The 18,138-nt window shown below is 46.3% G+C and overlaps 1 protein-coding gene across 1 annotated transcript in view; it reads left to right on the top strand.

The window, feature by feature from the left end:
- The window catches only part of PAPPA (pappalysin 1), a 187,821-nt gene that overhangs the window by 150,968 nt on the left and 18,715 nt on the right, over positions 1 to 18,138 (top strand). Inside the window, exons 16-20 of the mRNA XM_009668174.2 lie at positions 1,173 to 1,383; positions 1,981 to 2,152; positions 6,126 to 6,273; positions 9,009 to 9,118; positions 16,643 to 16,714. Coding sequence (XP_009666469.1) covers positions 1,173 to 1,383; positions 1,981 to 2,152; positions 6,126 to 6,273; positions 9,009 to 9,118; positions 16,643 to 16,714 — 713 coding nt within the window. The remainder of the gene's footprint in view (positions 1 to 1,172; positions 1,384 to 1,980; positions 2,153 to 6,125; positions 6,274 to 9,008; positions 9,119 to 16,642; positions 16,715 to 18,138) is intronic.

The raw sequence follows: 18,138 nt of genomic DNA, 5'->3' as shown, positions 1-18,138 counted from the left end.
GCATGGTGGTGCTCTAGAGAAGAGCTCCCTTCTGCACAAAATACCTCTGCTATCATCTGCATTTGGGAAGGGGAGAAAGAAAGCCAGGGCTGATTTAATGAAGCTTCTCTTATCTTTGTGGAAAGGGCGGGAGGGCTCCTCCACATACCTTCCTGAGCCCTCTGGAGACTTTTATTTTCTTCTTCTTTGAATTCCAGCCTCATGTCCCAGCTCTCTTGCTTCTCTCTTAGCAAGATGGCATTGCTCTGGCATTAGCAGTTTGTCAGTATTATTTTGGATAACTCAGAAGCTGGCTTACTGTTGAAAATATGCCTTGTGGGTTGAGTAGAGTTCCTGCAGCAGTGGTCAGGGATTTCAATAGAGTGTTAGGGATTTTTGAAGGGTGAGTGGCTCATAGCTGTGTTTTGTTTCTTAGGAAAAGCTTATTCCTTTTTAACATCCAATATAAAAGATCATAGACTGTAAAATATACTGAGACTAGGCTACTTTTAGCTTAACCTTCTGAAATCAAGTGGGTTATGGCAGAGGCAAATAAATCTATTGTACCTTTTACCTTTGAGGTGTTGACCAAACAAGCTTCCTAAGGAAAATGAGTCTCTAATGAGTATTATGAATCATATTTATCACAGTACTCCTCAAGTACTGAAAGTCCCCAGCTGAGAATGGCTCCTCATTGTATTGGAGTAGTGTGTCTAATACTAACAGATGATGCTGCTCCAAACTGCTCAAAATTGAAATAAAAAGGACAGATTCCGGGAAGGGATATAACACAGAAGCAGAAAGAAGAATGTAACGGCAGCAAGCACTCTGTTAATGCCATGCCCCCCTTTTGGAGAGAAGAGGGTTGATGTAGGAGACAAGCCTTCTTTCAGATTAAGAGAACAACAAAGTAAGAGTGAAGAAGTATAAAATAATACAAAGCCAGTGTGGTTCTCCTATGCTGTAACATTTCCTGAAATAAGCGCTGTCTGCCTATTGTCTCCTGAAAACAGAGTCCTTGATGATTTTAATGCCATCATCTACAAAGAGCAAATGCATAAGAATACATGAATTCAGAGCTGGCTCTGTCAAACCGGCTGAGGTGGCTTTTGATATATTATGGGTGTAACAACATTTGGGAAAAAATGTTCGTTCTGTTGAATGTTGTTAACTTTTTTCACCGTCCTTTTCAGGAAACAACAGCAACTTGACCTGCATGGAGGATGGGCTGTGGTCTTTTCCAGAGGCTCTGTGTGAGCTGATGTGTAGAGCACCCTCCATAGTTCCTAACGCAGATCTTCAGACTACTCGTTGCCGAGAGGATAAGCACAAAGTGGGATCATTTTGCAAATACAAATGCAAACCAGGTTACCATGTCCCTGGATCCTCCAGAAAAGCAAGAAAGTACGTGAAATAGTAATGCCAAGCAGTCAATATGATTCAGGAAGCCATAGGTTAAAAAGATTTGAGGAAAAAAGATGAGCTGTTTGTAACGAACTTTATGTATTGTAGGGATTTTCACTGGACAATTCCCTTATGCAGAGAGTTGTGCAATTTCAAGGGGATCTAGGCACCTAACTCTCTTAGGTCCCTTTGGAAATCCTGGACAGTGCTCAAAAAACAGACCTTACCTTAGAAGTACCCTTTGATACGCAGCCTGGGGAGTCCCCTTTGAAACTCTGCGGGAAAGGGTTAGTGCTATCATATATTTCTGACTCTGCACAAACCCACTTCAAACCAACCACAGCCCACAAGCCTGGGAAGCAGCGTTTTTGGGATATGTGTCCAAGGCTGAAAGAGTAGTTTAGGCTAGGCAGCTGAATGTTGGCTTTGCAAATAATCATTATTTTCATTCGCCGACCTCATGACGCAGATTCACAACTTGTTCCCCAAGTATTAAAAGCCATCCCCTGCAACCTGCTAGCAGAGCTCAGAGGCTTTAGAAGGTCTTAGCTGACTCAGCCACTCACTAAATGTTCTTTTTTGTTTCTGTACGGAAAGGCGAGCCTTTAAGATCCAGTGCACACAAGACGGCACGTGGCTGCCAGGCGCTTGTGTGCCCGTTACCTGTGACCCTCCACCTTCCAAGTTTCATGGGCTCTACCAGTGCTCCAATGGCTTCCAGTTCAACAGTGAGTGCAGGATCAAGTGTGAAGATGATGACAATCAGTCGGTGAGTCAGTCATATCCAAATAATCTGAGCCATAAAAGCATGTCTTCACCGTATGACCTCAAGGGACCTTCATCTTGGAGAGACCACGTGCTGTAATTCCCTTGAGCCCTTGTCAGACCAGAAGTTAGCACCTTGTGGGATGTGACCTTAATAGAGGTCCCGCAGAGGGTCACACCTCACCTTTGAGCTTTGGAGAATGACCCCACCTGACTATAGTTTTTCTGCTCTTCGATCTCTTAATGGTTGCTTGAACTGGGCTTGAGTCTGGCAGGTGTGAGCATCGAGGAGGAAGTTCAGATACAGGGGCAGTCTTCCTTAGGTGTTGGAAATGGATAGGCTGTGGAGTGGAAATGCTTCTGTCTAGGGCGAGCACTCCTGATCAAAACCATATTCCCCAGGCTTGGGCAGGGGTCCAGACCGTGTTAGGAATAGCTTGTTTAGTACTCATGGCACTGCACCATGCTGATCTAGCACAGTTCAGTGTGTGTGAAAAAGGCAGTGAGATGGAGAAGGGAAATGCACAATTAAGGTACACGTTACCTACTGTGAAGAGCCTAGAAACACTAGTTTTTATCACAGTAGTAATGGTATTAATTATTACTCATTGAGAACTATCTAATGAGTAATTTACTGTTTTTCAGACAAGTAAGTGACTGAAAGATCTGCCTCAAGTGGCTCTGTAACCTAGCTAGACAACTACCAAATGCGGTTTCTGGTGTTACATTAATACAGGAGGAAATAAGAAGTAATGAATGAAAGCAAGTTGGATATCAGTTGCATGCACTTGTCATGTTCGGTACATGATTTTTTGGTTCTGTTTTACCTTTCTGTACTCTCCAGTTCTTTTTCCCATCATCACTCTATGTGTGTGTGTGCCATAGGGTAATTTAACTTTATAAGGATTATGACTATTTGGCCAAACTGTCTCTAAACTTTCATGTTTTTCTGGCTGCGAAGGTGTCATTAAACATCAGAGGTCAGATTCTTATCCAACATAAATCATTGTGTTGCCTTTGACTTCCTAGGAGCTGCGACTGACACCAGAAGGTCTAGCCTTTAATGTCTAGTTTGAAATGCTTGGTTTTCTTCCCTAGAGGCAATTATAGCTTGTGAGATAGTAACTTCCCCCGGAAGTGCTGATGCTTAATACATTTGGGAAGTGAAAGTGGGGGATATAGAAGCTGCTGTTACTGTACACAGTGCAGAGAGCAGAGAATGCCCGCAGAAAGGACTTTTAATATAATTCCAATTTCCGAGGGCATATTAAAAAATGGGCCAGGTCTGCTTTAGGTCCATTAATCTGAAAGACATCTCTGATAGTTGCTCCAAATATTAAAAGCCACAGCTACAGAAGAAATAGCAATTCAGTTTAATGTGACTAGAAAACTGCACTTGCTACCCCCATTCCCTGCAGAGCTGACCTGCCTACTTCATGGGAATGAGAGAGACAGAGCCTCAGAACATGTGAGTTTTTGTGTCAGAGCACCTGAAAAAGGTCTGATTTTATAAGTCTTATGTGAGGTTTCAGGCCTTGTGAAATGAAAAGTTTCTAGCATTGCACATAGGGGCAGTTTGCATGGGGGGCTCTGGAATATTTGATCTGTTGCTTGTGCACCTGTGACTTGCTCTGACTGATCAGCGTGGTGGAAGACGTGTACCATCTCTGCCAGTGCAGGGTAACAAAGGCCACCAGTGAAATGGCAACTGATATCACAAGTTTATGTGCTTGTTTTTAAATGAGCTGGACATGAAGAGGTACAAGCAGTGGACTCAGGGTTAGAGCAATAATGAAGTGGGCTGTGGAAAATGAAAGATGCAACTATGTCTCTATTAATTGTAAGGAAGATTGTAGTGACTGTTCAGCTGGGAAAGCATCTTGAGCAAAGTTGCAGATAACATCTTAAGAGAGGGATTTGCGGGAAAAGGTATTTCCAGATATCCCAGAAAATAGATTACAGAAAAAGAGGGAGGACTTCTGGCCCAAGCCAGACTCACTTGAGAGGTGTTAATTATTTAAGGATTAAACCCCACTAAGTGTCTCTCAGCTATATAAGGTGATAATGCACGCTGCATCCAAGCAAGAGACCCAGCAGGGATTTTCACAAGAGATTTTGCAGGTCAGGGAGTGATGGACAGGATGTTACTATAGCAATGGATATCCTGGGTTCTCTGAGTACGCTGCAGAAACTATACAATAGTACCTCAAGCATAGCCAACTCCAGGAACATAAATCAGGTTTCATGGCTCACCTTTAAAAATTATGGTTGAACCCTGGCATGCAAATTACAGTGGAAATGCACCAGACTTGCTAAAACAGCAAATTGTGCTCAATTATCAGTTAGCAATTTCTTCCTGAATTTGTCACCATGCTGAGAGATCATTACTCAGTTGTACATATGGTATCTCAGAGCACATCAGAGATGCAGAATTAATCACCAGGAATCTAATGGTCATTTAAGCAGGTGTCTCCCCTGCCACCCAGAGCAAGGCTTTTCCATTTCTGAATGTTGTACGCAAATCATATGAGCAGTCAGACCTAAATTAATCCATCTCTGCAAAATTGACCCTTAGGTGAAAGTCACCAAACTGCATCATACCCTGAGTCCATCTGGTCCATTATCCTTTGATATGATTTTCTTATTACTTCTGCCAATGGCCAGATGTCTAGAGAAGGGAAAACAGGTCCCATCCAGTAGCCTATCAATAAGACCACTTTGCAGCTCCACTAAACATTGTGGTCATCAACAAAGCTGAGCAGGAAAGCATAAGGATATCAAATATAAGCACAGAAGACTGACACCGAAGGCTGTGCAATCTTCCACTCTGGTGCTAGAGACCTGTGCAGATCCCTGTGCAACGAGGGCTGTGGGTTTTGGGGAATAGTTCCAAAGACAAGTGCATGCATGCCTCCTGTGAGCTGCGTCTGGGATCCCAGACACAGAAAGAAATGCTGAAGGATCCCCAAAGATATTCAGCATGATCTCCAAGACCACGGTGAGTGGATGGCAGGCAACGTCTGGCATGTTAAACAGGCAAGGAGAAACAAAGATGCTGCATGGTTCTGCCACCCAGCATGGCCCAAACTAGCATCTGCTGGAGGTTTGGAGCCCAACCACAAGAGACGTCCTCCTGTTGAATGTCCCACATTACCCAGTGATCGTTAGGCTCACAGATCCTTCAGAATACCTTGTGCAGAAATCCCCAATGCCATGTGGATAGATCTGACAAAAGATTGCCTTGTGCACTCCTTTGTTGTTTCTAAAGGGCATGATATTTCCCCTTGGACTTTGGTATTCATCCTTCAGTATCGTACAGAGGATCTTTTCTATGAGAGAAATGTCATATTCTATTCCTTCACCATTCCCACGCCAGAGGATTTTTTTTTTTTCACACCTGCCTCAGTGCATGCCTGTCTCAGACTCTTCACTTGCTGTCACTCAAGGCAGCCAAGCTCTAAAGAGCACGTTCTGCCCTGCTAAGCATCCCTGCTCAGTGTCCTGCTTTCGTTTCTCCTTCAGATGGGCATTGGGGATTCTTTCTTTTTCAAGACAAGGATGACGCAACTAGTTAGAAAATTGGAAGAGCGAAAAGGTTATCTGCATTCAGCACAAACCTCTCGAAAACAAGGAGGGCAAATGGGGTGAATGCACCTTTATTGCAGCTAGAGTTAATCCATTTTAAGGTAGCGATCTTGCAAAAGCCCTGTGAAAACATACATTGCACAGAAGAGGCATGTGTGTGCATGCGCATGCAGTGCAGTCTGCATGTTTTTATTCTTTAGAAGAAAACTCCTTCTATAGGCTGATAGTCCCAGCCCTTCTATAGGGCTGATAGTCCCAACCAGTGGCTTTCCCAGCTCCAGCAGAACTTTGCTCCCAGCTCGGCTCTGTCTGCTGTTCATTTCTCAGAGTGAATTTTCCTTTCTTGCTGTTGTTTTTGTGACTGTCTTCATTATCTCTTTTTGCGTTCCCAGGGCCGTGGTAGCAATGTGATTCACTGCCGGAAGGATGGCACCTGGAGTGGCTCCTTTCATCTCTGCAGGGAAATGCAGGGCCAGTGTGCTCTGCCCACTCAGCTGAACAGCCACCTGAAGCTGCAGTGCTCCGGCGGCTACGGAATAGGTTTGTGAGCATCAGCCTTGGCTGCCTGCCATGGGGGGTGCGGCTCGGTGGCGGGGGGAGAAGAAGTGGGACGGAGGAGCAGGATGGGAACAAGAGGGAGGAAGGAAGGAGTCCAGAGTCCTTGAAGTCACCTTCTCTTGTGGACCAATTTGCCTGAGTGAGGGAACTGCTTTTAGGAAACATGAAGCTTTTAGAGGCCAGGCATCATGTAACATATGCTGACTGCCTGCTCCTTGCAGCATTTCCAATTTCAGTGTGTCCCTTTTTGGCCACCTGGTTTTAATGGGCAGCCAGCAAGCCAAACTACATGGGAGATGCATCCAGTCCACAAAATAAAGGGAGAGAGCGTGCCTGAAGTTGCTATGACGTGTCTGTAATCTGTTCCTCCATCTTCCACACCCCAACCACCCCCCCCACACACAGACACAGATGCTGGAAGACAGGAAGCTGGTAGAGAAGTCCAGTAGCAGGATAATTCAGATTTTTCCAGAAAGAATATGAGACCAGCCAAGCATCCCTTCAGTAGAGCAGTTCGCTAGGAGCTCCTGTAAAGACACGTTCTCCCCCACATCACCTTCCGGGGTGCTTTAGCGCTCAGCGAAGGCTGCTCCTCTTTGAGCTGCTTTCTGCACTCGGCTTCACTTTGTGTCGCCCCAGGGGAGCGAGGAATATACCGTATGCTTCATTGTCAGCCCCCGTTCTTGAGGTCTCCCCGCTGTAACGGTTGCAACGCAAGTGGCGCCGGCTGCCGCCGGCCCCGGGCCCGTGAGGCCCTTTCCTGCGCCCCCTCTCCCAGCCCGCAGCAGGCCCCCTCTCCCCTCGCCCCGTCCCTCTGAACTTGGGGAAAGCGTTCCTCATCGTGCGGCTCCCTCACTGTATCGCAGCCACGTGAGGGACCGCGAGCCTGCTTGCGCTCCCTCCCGGGGGAGGAGAACACGACCTGGATGAGATCACTGCTCTGTAATGATGCCAATTACAGATCATGTATCAAAACAATTCCGACCCGCTCCTTTCCGCGAGCGTAAATAGCGTTGTGGAGCGCGCGCGAGAGTGAGCGGCGAGCAGGCTGCGGCGACTCTTAATGTGGCGAGGCGTTTTACCCTTGAGACGAGGTTACCTACCAGGGGCGGACAGGTTTTTCCAAGGAGAGAGACACCAAAGGCTGCCTTTGAGGGGAACATCTCCCTGCGCTGGAAGCCGGGAGGGTTTGCAGCTCCGCTCGGCAGCGGGCGGCTGCCTTCCTCTGCTCCTCTCATCTCCGAGCCTTGCCGGGGACGGCTGCCAGCCACGCTGGGGTAGCCGTTCCCGGCAGCAAGGTCCGGTGGGCCTGATTCTGAGCGGGGAGGGCACAGCCTTCGCGGAGGCGAGGGACTCGCCACGGCGGCCTCCTGCCTGGCCTGAGCCGTGGAGCCTCAGCCGGAGCGCGGCTCGCACTGGAGCTGAAGGAATAGCTCCGGAAGGGCACACCAGCGGTTGGCTCTTATCCTCAGCAGATGGAGACATACCACACACTTTGTTAGGCTCTCCCAGCACCACCTTTCAGGATCAGGTTGTTTGGGTTTTCTTCTCTTTTTTTTTTTTTTTTTTGTGTGTGTTTTTGATAGATGTCCTTCCAAGAAGACTCTTTCCTTCCACTCGTGCGCAGTAGGGCTGGTATTAACGGGCGCTTATCCAGCTAGTCCATGGAGTCGCTACTGCTCGCGCTAGGAAAGCAAAACAAACCCCGAGCTCTCCACGAGCCTTGCTGGCTAAACAAACTGGGGCTGCTTTGTTCCCGCTGACTCCTCCATGTGGGAGTACATGAGAAGGCAGAAGCAGGTGGGGAAAATAATAGCATCCAGTCGTGGTCACTATGAATCCCACACACCTTTGGTAATTCCTCAGACACCTAATCTGCGCTTCCAGGCTGAGGTGTGTGTTCAGCCAAAGGTTCAGCTCTCCAAACCAGTGCAGAGATTAATTCCTCCCCTAGCACTGATTGGAGTGCAGAAATCCTAATGACATGTTTGCAGCAGCTGTGCCATTCAGGAGTGATTTTCCAGGGGGGAAATGGTAATGGTCCAACACACTAGGGCTTACGGTTGTGTCACCACAGGGCTCTGGGATATTGCTGCAGAGTATCGCAGCGTGTTTTAATAACGAAAGGACAGGATTCCCACAGGGCATGACAGTTAATCAGAGAAAAAGTAAGTTTATGTGTGAACAAAGCCATCATTACCTCTCTGCATACCTCTTATCAAATATGGGACTTAGGTGATAGCTCGCCTGCAATATCATTAGGCTTGGTCACCATCCAAAAGATTATTATCGAAGGTCTGTAAATTTGACAGATCAAAGAGTAGATTTTTTTCATGTCATAGGTGAATTGAGTTTGGCGGCCTCTGCTTAATCAGTCCCAATGCTTGAAAGAGCAATTGAAATGGAAAAACCTTCAGACTTTCTTGATGATCTCAAAGAACAAAGCCTGACCCCCCTCCTTGTAGTTAATAGCCAGAGAAAGACCTAGATATACAGCTCATAAGAAAAGGCCCTGGAATATCTGCCACTCCCACGGTCTTCTGCTAAGATGTTATGGGATGCACTCAGCATTTCATGTGTGGCTACAAGATATGTGATAGTTATTGCTGACTGCTAATTGCAATTTAGGAAAAAGGAGCCTTAATCCTATCATTCAGCTGGAAGGCTACTGAAAGGGTAAGAAGTGGCTTGCTTTATCCTCTCCATATTTTGTGCAGGTGCTGAGTGTACCACCTCCTGCCTGGATCACAGTCATGAGCCCATCCTTCTGCGAGTGAACGAGAGTGTGCAAGACATCCAGCACTGGATGAACCCTCAAAGAGTGAAGGTTAGTGCCTGCTGAATTTACTAAAAATATCACCATGTTACAAGTTTACAATGCAGTGAGCAAGAAGGTAGCTTTACCCTCAGTTTGTCCGGTGAAGGAAATATATGGAGAAAACTCTTCCACCCTTTGAAGAAGAATTCCTGAACCTTATTCTCTCTTTACATGTTGTTCTAGCAATGTGGTGCCATGCTCTCCATATTGGTTTCTCTCTGTGATTTCCCAAGGAAAATTAGTTCAAGATACAGGTCCCAAGTCAGCGTCCTCAGATCCACCCAGTGCCTACGGTGGGTCTGATCTCCTGGAAACATGATTCTTTGCACAGGTGAACATGATGGAAGATGAGAGAAAGGGCAAAGGACAAGTTTTATTCTCTTCCTCCTCTTCAGTATTTTGGAGGCTTTCGGTGGCAGGGCTGCATTTTTCTGCACTGCTTTTGGATGACAAAAGAAGCTGATACAGAGGGTATTTCATTTCCCGAACCAGCAGAGCTCACCGAGTCCTCCCCCCGCTCCCCTTCTCCCGCATGTGATAGATGCCTACTCAGCACAGCCCATTCCAGAGGTCACCACTTCTTCCTCCTGTGAGCTACAAATGCACAGCCAGCATTAACCACTCACAGCACACGCGTTCGGCCCTGTGCGCCTTCCAGCACACACGGCTATCAGTCTGCCTCTGGGGGGACACGCGCTGCCACGTATGGTGCCTTGTACATACACACTCGCCCGCGCACACATATGCCACTTGTAGCAAATAGCTGTTTGACTACACACCTGCTCTTGGATATCAGCGGGAGATGCATTTATCCACTTCTTCATGAAAACCCTTATGCTGTCTACATAAATATGCCCTCCTGCCTAGCAATGCATGTAAACAGGTGCTTGTGCATACACAGTCTTTATGCAGGTGTAGACATTTTTCTGGCCATGCTCAAATGCGTGTTAGGAGAAGGTGGCACGTCACGTGCAAGCAGAGTGCAGGTTGCTGGTGGTACTTGAACGAACACTGTCTTCTTTGACCTACTTGGCCCCAGCTTTACAAGAGCCCACGTTTTACACACTTTGAGCTAGATTTAATAAAAGAACAGGCAGCCAGCGCAGCGGCAGTATATACTGAACGGCTTTGACAATCTATTTGCTTCTCCACATGCCTAAATGTGTACCCAGGGTTTGGAATTTTTTAAATCAGGCCTTGGCTGTGGGCAGCAAGCTGCTCTGAAAATCTCAGCCACTTTATATTTCTCTACTTCACACAGAGCCATACAGAGCAATAGAATAAATCCTGGAAAGGGGTGGGAAACATAAGTCCAGAGAATATGACAAGCTCACAGTGTCCTTCCTAGCTTCCCATTCACTCCAGATGCTGAGATTATGTTACTGCCTAAGCTTAGGCTTTGCCAAGTTTCTGGCATGAAACATAAAGTAAACCCCTATCTCTATATTAGGGGCAATTTCTCACTGGCCCTTTCCTGAGTGCTAGACTTTAAAGTGGTTTTGTAATTCATGGTGAAATAAAGTGACAGCTTCCCTCCCGTTCTCTGCTGTGCTCCTTCATTTATTGATGCTGGTACGCAGAGGGAGCTGTAACGAGTTTTATACCTGCAGGTCTCTGGAGGGCTCATTAGGCAGCAGGGAAAACATATAGTAGTAAAGGGGGAGATGAGGGGAGTGAGGAATGGAGGAGAATTCCTGGTTTCCAAGCATACAGTGGTAAATATGGCCTTTTTTGCCCTTATGGTGAGGATCTTGCAAGAGCTTTAGACTGTGAACAGATATGAATCTGATCCCAGAAACACTCTGTAACTAAAGTGTGGGATTTGGGCCTTAAAACTGGTATTAGGAGATGGAGGGAAGCCCTTAGGGGCACAAGGAGAAGGCAGCTCTGTTCTGAATGTCAGTAACATGCCTCCTTTGGAAGCAGAAGGTTGTGTCCTCTGGAACCAGTACGGGTTGGATTGAGTAGGGTTTGCTTCTTGTCCAGCTGCAGTAGTGTGTGCATAGGACATAAAGGCAAAGACTTGCAAGGCAGGGTATTAGACCGGGAGGATGATGCTAAGATAAGACTGGAAGAGATGTTTTTTGGTCACTGTAAAACAACATCCATCATATTCAACTCTCCAGATAAGGCAAAGTCACCCACTCGGGGTCAGTGCCTTGCACAGAGCTCTGAAATGGGGGAAATGGCACCACAGGTGGGGCCAGGGAGACCCTGCAGAGACAGGGACTGAGATGCCTTCGTGGAAGGTGCCCATGCAAAGCTGCTCCATCGTTAATAGTACGCTGCGCCTCTATCTACATTCAGTTACAGCTTGCTGTTGTGGATAAAGTCACCAGCTGTTTGCATTTACACAGGAGTCTTTGTGGATGTCAAAGTACTTGAATGACACAAAGGAAACATTTTTATGTACTTAATTTTAGGCACAAGTAATGTACAAATTCAATGCAGTATGAGAAATAGATAAAGGCAGGACCTATCTGTGGAGCTAACATTCAAGACAGGCACAGAAACAGCACAGGGAGGGCCGACAAGAAAAAAAATATTTGTGTGTGGCTGTTAAAGCAACAGATGTTATGGAAGCAAAGTGGGAAGAGGGAATCATCTCTCCTCTGGGAGTTGTTTAGAGCAGAGCTGTGCAAATCACTTGATTTTTCGGTTCGCTGGAAGTTCTGTCAAATTAAAAAAAAAAAATGTTTTCTCTCAACCAAAGTGACTTTTTTGTTGTTGTGATTTTTGGTGAACCAAAAAACTGGAGAAAAACCATGCTGGTCTGATCATAACTTAGCATTTCATTTCCAAGGATGTTTTAAACTTTTTAAAATAAAAATGAAACAAACTTGGAAATTAAATGTCCTCTCAAAATAAAAACAAAACAACAGATATTTCATTTAGAAAAATGTCAAAATACGAACGTGCTTTTCAGAATTGTTTTAGGCTGAGTTGCTCTGTTGGGTCTGAAACAGTTTGCCGAAATCAGTGCAAATGTGCAATGTGGTTCGTCTGTTCCAAATCAGCATTTTCATCAGGAAAACAATTTCACCCGAAGTCTTCCACATAGCTGTTGTTCTGTGGCGCGCTGCATTCGGAGCGCCCATTGCTGTCCCGATACGGCCCATGGCTCCTATGTAATACCCAAGTGCAAGGGGCAGCGAGCTGTTGAAGGCACCTACAGTTAGGTGGCAGTTAGAGCTGCCAAGACTCCGACTGTACTGGCAGTGGAGACAGTGAAATGCCTCAGAAAGGCAGTTTGACTGCTCTTTCCCATTAACTGCAGAGAAACAGGGCAGGCACCTAATTTCTTCTTGGGTGCCATAACGCATTGGCTGAATTTGGGTCCTTACCTTTGTGCAGAGCAGGAACAGGGCAAATGTTATGGAGGACGTGCACGCCGGTGACGGCCTTGAAAGGGTCGGAGTGCCCCAGCTCTGCCTGCCAACTGAGATGAAGCGTGGCCATGGCTCCATTGCACTCCTTGGATGCCGACCCACTGCTGGTGACGTGTTTTCCCATATGGCTCACCCCCAGGCACTGCAACCCCTAGGATTTTGCATGTCCAGAACAAGTCATGGGAATTCTCCTTAAATACTGCTATATGAACTGCTAGAATTTGTCCTTAATTATTCCAGCTTTGCAGTTTTCCTCCTTCCGTATTAGGCTCATCTTGCAGCAGGGAAACAGAGTCACAGAGTAATGAGATGACTTACTGCAATGCGGCAATGCAGTGACAAAGAACTTAGGAGTTCCCACCCCATCTGTAACTACAGGAAGAAACTGCCACAAAGAACTGCATCTCTCCTCCCTTGTCAGCAGTTGCTGATCCCTTCACCACTGCAATATTAAGGCCATGTTTAATTGTCGTGTTCATTTAGTGCCTGAGGAGAGAGTTAGTTGAGACCAGTAGATGCCAGTCCCTGCGCCTTAGCCCCAGGGGACACTTGACCCATCTAGGTGGAGGAGAGCTCTCCACAGGCCTCTCCCGGGGAAACCTAATCCCCTTTGCAGCCCACAAATGGTTGACATCATTGTGTTAGTACCACAATGGGGAGGGAAGCGCTGTGACCGGAGGCACTGGGTCTTCCCTCACAAGGAGAAAATGACAGCTTGATTTGCTTTCTTGGCTCTTTGTTACCTAGTGTGGGACCATATCCCAGCTTCCTCTCCCTTCACAACAGATGGAGTCACAGCCACCAAACCACAGATGTGGCTGAATGGCATTTATGGGATGGGGACAGGACCAAAGTCAATATACAAGGCTAAGTAGCAAGGCCTGACCAGGAGGGCAGCTGTGCTGCAGAAGCCAATGTGCAAGGGGCAGGCGGGAAAGGAGTCTAGAGAGAGGCATATGTCGCCGCAGGGGCCGGGAGCGCGCACCGGCGCCTGGGAAGAGGCAGAGCCCCCTCACTCTCATGTAGTCAGTGGCCAGATGGGATTCCCTTCTCGCTCTGCCTTGCAAGTAGTAGACAGGATCCTTCCATCCAACCTTTTATGATGCCTTTTGCTGGCCTTGTAAATCCGGTATCCTTTCTGTTTGCACTGATGCTGTTGAATCCTCATCAGATTAACAAAGGTCCTACAGTAGTGCTTCCTATACCGCTGTGTGCTGGTATTTATACATTTATTTATTTCAGTTGCCCTGTGCAGCACCCAAAGGCACCTTTGCACCTGTTAGAACTACAAAATGCTCACCAAACTGAATCCTCCCCAGTTGCTGTACAACCCCATCCCTCCCTCCACATGCACCCCCTCTCCCATCCTGTTGCTCTGCACATACCATGGCGGGAGTCCGAGGCTGCAAGCAGGCCTCGTGGTGTGAATTCAGGGTTTCGAGAACCAGCAAGGAAAGCTCTGCTTCCAGCTCTGTGAACAGTAGCTGGAGTAGCCCTAATGGTCTGCACTGCCAAAGGAGTCATCGTAGGAGAGAGTAGAGTAACTAGGGCTAAGCCATTGGGAGGCTTCCGCTTATTAAAGTCAGCACCAGCACTTTGAACAGTATCTGGAAATAACTCCCTGCCAGGGCAGATCACCGAGCTGAGGGTACTATGGAAGTGCTCAACCTGCAGATACACTTGGAGATTACTAGCATGGACTGGCTTATGGCTAGTATGTAAGAAAGACCTTGGGAAATCTCAAAGCTGAGTTGTGCACACATTCCTGTGCCAGACTGGGGTATTGTCCGTTTGAGGCATGTATGTTTTCTCTGCCCTGTGTGCTGTTACTGTCACCCAAATCCTTTTGGCACACCCTGACTCCGCTGGAGAGGAGAAGAGGTGAGGGGCATTCGTGGTTACATGCTCTCACTGCTTATTCGCTTGGATCGGAAACCTTTCCTGGTAGCAATGTGAATGTGCCACTGACCCTGTGATTAATTTAGCACAAGGTGAGTTGGCATGCCTAGGCTATGGAGAGCAGTCCAGGGCTACACTCCCTTCCCCGGGAGACTGTCCAGCAGCAGCCTGTTTAACCACTGGGATTTCAGATGACCGTGAGTGAGAGCACAGATTTGTGCTTTCCTAGGAAAGGAATCTCAGAGGAGAAACTTCACCTTTTGTCTGTTCCTTTAAGGTGAAGGACAAAGCACAATAGCTACTGGGCTTTTAGCACTGGTAGGTTCGGCAAAATAGTCAGTACATCTATTGTTAGGGACTGATCTTAACTTGGAAACCTCCTTTTTAAGATCCTGTTCAGTGCCGCCCTCAGTGCCATTCTTGGACTATCTTTGCCAGCAGCCTCACAGGCAGGTAGACAATGATGTGGAAAGGTTTGGTACCAGTTGGTGCATTGGTATATGCACCAATACAAGGGTATTTGTCCAACTGTTCTGGGTGCTTAGTTTGTTCTGTTCTGTTATTGCCTTTTCAGGGCTATCTGGCTCCTTTTGTTGGGTCCACACTCTCACATGTATTCACATATATGAAGCTATTTCATAAATATTGATGCGCTTTACCAGGGGAACATGAGAGGCTCTTTGGCAATGCACTTTTTCTCCTTATTGTCTGGCTGGGCTTGGGCATGGGAAGGAAAAATTTGAGGTTTTTTTTTTTTTTTTTCTCTCCTTGGGTTCAAATGCTCTTGAATTGCTTCCTTTACTCTCCCCTCTCCTGGTCTGTTGACTGACTTTGTTTATTTTGAAAGCTAGAAAAGTTTCCTTTCTTTTCCCTCTGAAGTGCAATAAACAGAAGAGGGAAAAAAATAACTTGCCATTTGTGGCAGGCAACAGCCTGGAAACCTCCAGCTGTCTGTCAAGAACACACTAGGGGAATGTTTGACACTGCAGGGCCCCTGCACCTTGCAGCTTCCCTCTCGGGGGATAAACAACATCCTCCTCCCCCTCGTCCCCCGGCCTCTTCTCCTCTCACACAGACAGGCCCTGTTGCAAGGCAGGTGGGGCAAGCCGGGCTTGACTAATAGTGGAAAATCCGAGACCATCGGAAAGATAAACAGCCCAAAGTCAGATAGTATAAAAGTCCTTTTTCTAGCACACGCCAGGTAAGCCTCAAATGACAGAAACTGTAAAAACATGCTGAGGTTCCCCTGCACATGGATTAAACTAGCTCTCAAATAAACAGGGGAAGGGATGGCTTGTGCGTCAGGTCTTTCCAAACATTAATCCCTTCCTTCTCCAGGCCTCCATCCAACCCCTACCCCAGTCCTTTGGCAAGTGCCCGCAGGTTTGTCTTGCCCAACTGGCCATTGTTGTGTTCTGTCTGTGGAAGGTAACCCAAAATGAATGTTGTGTTGGATGCCCCAGTGAAGGGATGGGAGTCCCTTTACCTAGACATCAATGGTATTGAAGCGCTATCTCCACTGACTGGCCAAACTCTTAAAATCTAAGTTTCCATGTCTGTGGCCAAACAATGACTGCCCTGGGTATGTCATCACTGAGCAGGCTGGTATCTCATTTTTGCTCATAGCTGGACACTCCACATTCTTTTCCATAGAAAATCTGTAAGCGTATTTGTTATCGAAATTATTACACAACTCATATAACGTAACAGAAAATGCTGTCCTTTTGGGGGGTTGTTTTGAAGGAGCGTAGGGAAGGTTCTTCTATTTACAGTCTACAAGATGGTGCAAAAATGTATCCAAAGGTTCATCTTTAGCTTTTTCCATCCTCAAGAAGCATAGCTATGACGGGTTGTGAAGCAGAGAAGTGCTTCGCAGCAGCCAAAAAAAAAAAAAAAAAGATCTCTAAATGAATTCCTAAAATGTTTCCCCCATACTCAAGAGCTAGGCAGCGGACCTCTGCCTTTGCTTTTCCCTGCCACGTTCCCCCACCATGAGTGAAATATTGGACATGACATTTTAGGAGAACCTTAAATATTATTTTAATCTCAAATGTTCTGTTATTGCAAGTGTCAAGTCCAACACTTCTTGTAAATACCTGGAGGACAGCCAGGTCCTGAGAACACAAGAGGTGTTAGGAACTGAACTTCATTGGTTAAGTACAGGAGAGCCATAGAAGCCAGCGTGCTGGCTTTCTGTACACTGATTTCTTTGTCTTAACCTAGTTTTCTTTCTCTTCCCCTCCAGAGCGTTGTCTGCACAGCGGGACTCAAGTGGTACCCTCACCCTTCTCTGATTCATTGTGTCAAAGGCTGTGAGGTGAGTGTTAGCATTCGCTGAGATGGTCCATGCTTGTTCTCCTAGATGTTATGATAACAATCACTGCAGTCACAATGGTTACAAATGCTGTTTTTTTCAAGTGGGGCAAATGAAGTGGGGCCCTGACTAACCTATCAATTAAACTGTGATTTCCTGCATCAGCTCTGACAGCCAGCGGTGCGATTGGGTGATATTCCTAGGCTGATGACTCTTACAGGAGTTGAATGACTAAGCTGCTCTACGAAGTTGGTATAATTTCTTCAGCGTTTCTCAGGATTTGGGAATTCCTGGGAAGTTGCAAAAGCTATCAGTTGTTTGCCTTGATTTTGATATCTTATTTAGAGGACCAATTATCTCCAAGGACAGCTAGGCTTTGGTGGGCAGATAGATTTTGGGAAAGTCAGAGGCAGAATGATACCACTTGGTGGAGTGCACAGCTGGACAGTGAGCAAATCGCCTATCCCTCCATCGTGCACCACAATTCAGCCTAGAAAAAACATCAGAAAAATGAGTTGCTTTTCAGTAGTGATAACTTTTTTACAGTCTTTTGTGTTATTTGCAGTAAGTAATTGTTTTTAAGGATGATGTTTCTGCTGGCAACAATCTTTGAAAAGTTTAAGATCTCTTAAAATGTTTTCAGTGCATAAGCAGGCCTGGAGCACCTCTTTCTGGGTCATGGCCCTCATTCGGTTTCCATCATGCCAACACTTGACTATCTCACCCCCATCAACAAATTAATCCTCATGGCACCTCTTTAAAGCTGGAGAGTTCATGCCCACTTTAGAAATGGGGAAACTCATAGGCAGAAAGGTAGATGGATGCTTTGATTACATGGACAGACTGTGGAAAAGCTGTGTTTTGAACCCAGAGCTCCAGACTTTGTGCAGCACCCATTACAGTCTCAGCACTCAGTTCCCAATTTTACAAGCACATTAAAGTTATTTGCCCAGAGTGGCAGAACATGGCACAGAACTCCTAAATCTGACATGAAATACTAGACCACATTGCTGTGCAGCGTGAATTGTCTTAAAGTGAAAGACAGGTTTCCTTTGCATACAAATGTTGGGCCCAAGAGGGTAATAACTCTCCAACAATGTAATAGTTTCTGTCTAGTTGTTCCCTAAATGAAAAGCATTCTGCTGTCAATGCTTTGAATGTCATAAGCCATCTCACACATTACATTCATGCAGACTGGCTAGGCGCCCCTATTCTCCAAAGAGAGCTAAAATAACGTCCAGGGACCATTAAGAAATGCCATTCAGGTGCTGAAGCACCATTGGGTATCCATTCTCCTGCTGTTTAAGGATGGTTGTTTCTAAGGCAAACTTTGCAATGATGTAATAATTTACCAGAAGCCATTATTACTGACATGCTTTTTCTCAGCATTTTCTTTCCTTCCATCATTGTTAATTGCCAGATCCCTC

This window comes from Struthio camelus, chromosome 20 (assembly GCF_040807025.1).
Source record: "Struthio camelus isolate bStrCam1 chromosome 20, bStrCam1.hap1, whole genome shotgun sequence".
Lineage (NCBI taxonomy): Eukaryota > Metazoa > Chordata > Aves > Struthioniformes > Struthionidae > Struthio > Struthio camelus.
This window is presented reverse-complemented; position numbering and strand designations above follow the sequence as displayed.